The 4,570-nt window shown below is 42.3% G+C and overlaps 1 protein-coding gene across 1 annotated transcript; it reads left to right on the top strand.

Moving 5' to 3' along the window:
• The first annotated feature begins 1,763 nt into the window (after positions 1–1,763).
• Positions 1,764–4,151, top strand: LOC148013168 (G-type lectin S-receptor-like serine/threonine-protein kinase At5g35370). Its single transcript, XM_087667851.1, has one exon. The coding sequence runs from the start codon at positions 1,764–1,766 to the stop codon at positions 4,149–4,151; it is 2,388 nt and encodes a 795-aa protein (XP_087523977.1).
• The last annotated feature ends 419 nt before the right edge of the window (positions 4,152–4,570 follow it).

Genomic DNA, 4,570 nt, shown 5'->3' on the forward strand with positions numbered 1-4,570 from the left:
CTTACTCTCAAAATATACACATGACATTTCTCCTTGCTCTCACAAAGATAGGCATGAATTTTCAACCTAGATTCTACAATAATCTTGCAGGCCCTAAAGCTATAGAATATGACATCCCAATTACAATAGTGTTCACAAAAACTAAGTTCTAATTAAGGTGAACTTGTAAGATATCTTTGAAAAACCTTCAAGCTTGGATGATGGTTAAAATTGCTAAAATCATAATAAAAATGGCAAATATTTGCAATTTCCTTCAAATATCCAATCTAGAAATGCAAGTTAAAGTTTCTATTTCTAGTGCCAAAAACAACTTCCATTGAATGTATTTTGATAACATCCAGTAAATTCAATTTTAAACGTAAAATGAATTGTAAGAAATTTCAGAAAACCTTCAAAGTCAAGAGAATAAGGTTTAAAACCTTAAACTTAACAAACTTTTCAATTGTAAAAATGGACAATATACGTTCATATTTTTCTTTAGAACTTTGAGTTAAAGGTTTATTTCCTAACAAAATGTTTTTTGTATTCTTTGCCTTTAGTGTGTGCCTCTTCATTTTTGGTCTCATCCTGAATTCATACTTTTACACCCATTAGTGTTAGAGTAACAAATAAGGCATTTGTGGGTGCTGTGTGTGGGAAGCCAGGTCCGATTCCTAGTGACATACTAACATATGAGCCTCGCCATGCCTGAGTTCATTTACTTGGACTGGAGGGGCTCTCCCAAGAAAAGGCTACAGCCACATAGAAGTTTACACTTATGTGGACCTTGCATGTACAACACACAGATTCCTAGTGACAAACTAACATATGAGCCTCGCCATGCCTGAGTTCATTTACTTGGCCTAGAGGGGCTCTCCCAAGAAAAGGCTATAGCCACATAGAAGTTTACACTTATGTGGACCTTGCATGTACAACACACAGATGCTCGATAGAATAGAATAAAGAAGGGAGTAAATGCTTAAAAATGCATTTCCAAAGAGAGAGATATATGATATTGTGTGTGTGTGTTGTAACTTACTCAAACTTGTTAGAGTCTATCTAATATTACTATTTTTTGTGATATTTTTTGCACTTGTTGGAGTCCCACAAATTTAGGAGTACAAGGCAAGCATCTCAACCACACTTGCATTAGCTATACTACATTGAACATATACCTAGGTCAATTGATCTAGGCGTGTCCTAACTCTATGTTTGGCTCTATGGTCTACCCATGCAGGGCATTGTAAGGGTATTACAAATAAACTGCGAGACATGGCATCACATTAATTTCTTCATTAATTTGAAGAAGTAATAATTTTGGGTCTTTTTCCTGAATAGAAAGGTTTGCTTGAACAAGGCTCTTTGATTTCTTCAAAGACCTTAGACTAGTCACTACTATATAGTATAGTGAATTGCTGTCAGGCGATTGCTACTTGTTGATGGATGATTGGATCGGTGATCAGTGACTGCCCAACAAATTGAGTGCTGTTTCCAAGACTGTGATCGTCACGGGTCTGCAAATTTTGTAAAGGTGTAAGGCTCCACCAGATCGGCGGTTCTTTTTCTTTGACAGAAACCCACAGTCAAAGGAGGAAGAACAGGAAGAAGAAGAAGAAGAAGAAGACTTGGAGGAGGTGGAGGGGGCCCAATTTCCCACAATTTGACCAGGTATTCATCACAGTATCAGTGCTGCTTTCTGATATTTCGATGATCACCGTCTCTGCTCCTACAACCAGTTACCCTCCCCCTCCCCTTCCCCCTTTCCTCTGTAGCTTTTTGTCAATATGTGGCTTCCATTCAGTTTGTTGCATCTCCACATCCTGGCCTTCCTCCTCTTCTGTTTATCTGCTCGGTGTAGTGGCTACGACTCCACCATTGGCCTGGGTACTGCCTTCACTGCCCAATCCTCCAATGGGTCTCAACCCTTAGTTGTGCTCCAATCCCCATCTGGAGGATACATAGTCTCCTTGGACTGTGGCAATGCAACCCTCACAGTCAGCAACAAAATGGCTATGCAAGGCGCAACGCTGGTATGGGTGTCTAATTACTCAAACCGCACGAACCACACCCTGGGCGCAGAGAACATCAGTTGTACTCTGAAGCTTGGGGATGATGGGGACTTGCAGCTCCTCGTGACTAGTACAAAAGACCCGAACACTTCTCAGGTAGTTGTCTGGAGTACTCGTACAAAAGGAAAAGGTGTCCAGAGCTTGCAGATCCAGGATTCAGGCAATTTGGCACTCATCAACTCTACCAATGGCACAATATGGCAGACCTTTGATCACCCTACTAATGTTCTTCTAGAGAGCCAACAATTCAAACAAGGGATGTCTCTCATGGCTGCTGATGCTTCAGGATACCACTCAGGAGGATCCTATACCATGGTGCTTGAAGGCGGAGACCTGCGGCTTTATGCCATTTTAGATCCCTCTGGAAAGAAGGCACTCTATTGGAGCCTAAAGAGCAGCATAGGCAATCAGATCCATGCAAACCTTAGCACTGTTCAGTATGCATCCCTTTACCAAGGAGGCCTTGGTCTTTTTGCAGCGGATTCTTCTCTTGTGCTTTCCACTACAACACAAAGGGTTCAAGCCTCTTATCCGCAGCAGCTGCTTGGCATCCTGACTGCAGATGGTAACTTTGCTGTCCAGCAGTTATATCAAGGTGTGTTCTGGATTGAAAATTATGCTGCATTGCAGACAGATTGTGAGAATCCAATGGTTTGTGGCACATATGGGATATGCAAGGCCAACAGCTCGCAGAATGCCAATGTGAATTGCACATGCCCTTCCTCCTTTAATGTTAATTCGTCTTATCCTGGCCATTATAGCTGCTTGCCTTCTCAAAGCTCTCATCAATGTGGACATGATGTGGAACTTGTGCAGCTGTCTGGAACAGGTTTCACTTATTTCTCTAATCAATTTGCGAACTCTTCTAGCCTGCCCTTGGACCGCTGCAAACAAGATTGCATGCAGAACTGCTCGTGCCTTGCTGTTTTTTCTGATTTAAGCCTACCAAACTCATGCTACCTCATTTTCAATGATGTGCTAACCATCATGGAGACCTCAAACTTCAATCAGGTTGCATATTTGAAAGTTCTTTCCACTCCTAAAGACAAAACCACTGCACCTTTCTCATTTGTATCAGAGGCATCCACCCATGGGATCAACAAAATGGTCTTAGGAATATTAGTCGGTCTAGGCACTGCGTTTGTGGTCACCACAATAACATTGCTGGTATTTTGGGCCAAGCAAAGAACAGTAAACAGGAGTGAGAAAGCCTTTCTAAGAAGTTTACCAGGGCTGCCACCAAGGTTTTCCTACCATGATTTGCAGAAGGCTACCAATGGTTTTGCACAAGAAATAGGAAGGGGAGGATTTGGTTGTGTTTATGCAGGTATCATTAATGGAGACACTGAAGTAGCTGTAAAGCAGCTGGAAGGCACAGGACAAGGACACAAGCAGTTTGAGGCAGAGGTAGCAGCCATTGGCAGGATTGACCATTTAAATTTAGTTCGCCTTCAGGGATTTTGTATGGAAGGCAAGCATCGCCTGCTGGTATATCAGTACATGGAAGGTGGGTCTCTGGACAAGTACATATCAGGAGAATCTGGAATTATGCTTAATTGGCCAGAACGCTATGAGATCGCCGTGGGCATTGCGAGGGGTTTAGCATACCTCCATGAAGGGACTGATAGGAGAATAGTACACTGTGACTTAAAACCAGCTAACGTCCTTCTGGATTCCAAGAAGAGGGCTAAGATCTCTGACTTGGGTCTTTGTAAGATCATGTGCAAGGACCTACAGAGCCATCTAATTACCACAATGAGAGGTACCAGGGGTTATCTGGCACCTGAGTGGCTGTTGAACCTGCCTATAAATGAGAAAAGTGATGTGTATAGCTATGGAGTGTTGGTGTTTGAGCTTCTAACTGGTAAGAGCATTGACAGCATGGATTCAAGTGTGGATTTACAGGAATGGATCAGTGCTTTAGATAGGAGTGATTATAGGAAAGAAGTGTTGGATAAAAGGCTGGCTGATACTGCTCCAGAGCAAGAGCTATTTAGGCTTGCGCAAATAGTAATTCGATCCACTCAAGAGATCCCTTCTTTGAGGCCTAAAATGAGCTCTGTGGTCAAATTGCTTGAAGGTATGGATGAGGATACCCTTTAGTGGTGCAGAGACTTTTGTGTAATTACTGAACATGACTGCACTCCAGATCAGGATGAAGAATGCATGGCTCAATTGAGCTCACAGTTTTGAGTTTTAACTAACCTAGAGTAGTCCTATCGGAAGAAATATAGATGCTAAAGCCTTTCTCATTCCCCTTGCAGAAGGTGGTGTGTATTTCTCTTAGTTTCCCCTGTAACAAGTTAATTCCACTTGTGAACTTTTTACTTGGCTGTAAAGCTTCCTGAGATTTAAAACTGGTTGAGTGTGCAATACGTAAGTGCATGGATGCACACGCGTGTGTGCATGCATGCACACAGAGATCATATGTATGTACTAACCAAACCTAACAACTAATTGGATTTCCTCCCAAGGGTCATGGCCATACACTCCTCTGGCCATTGACACAAGAAGGTACTTGT

The sequence above is a fragment of the Lygodium microphyllum genome, chromosome 26, assembly GCF_053477565.2.
Source record: "Lygodium microphyllum isolate KBCC chromosome 26, Lygodium_microphyllum_v1.1.10, whole genome shotgun sequence".
NCBI classification, from domain to species: Eukaryota; Viridiplantae; Streptophyta; class Polypodiopsida; order Schizaeales; family Lygodiaceae; genus Lygodium; species Lygodium microphyllum.

Coding starts and splice junctions, on each gene's coding strand:
- LOC148013168 (XM_087667851.1), top strand. CDS start 1,764: ATGTGGCTTCCATTCAGTTTGTTGCATCTCCACATCCTGGCCTTCCTC.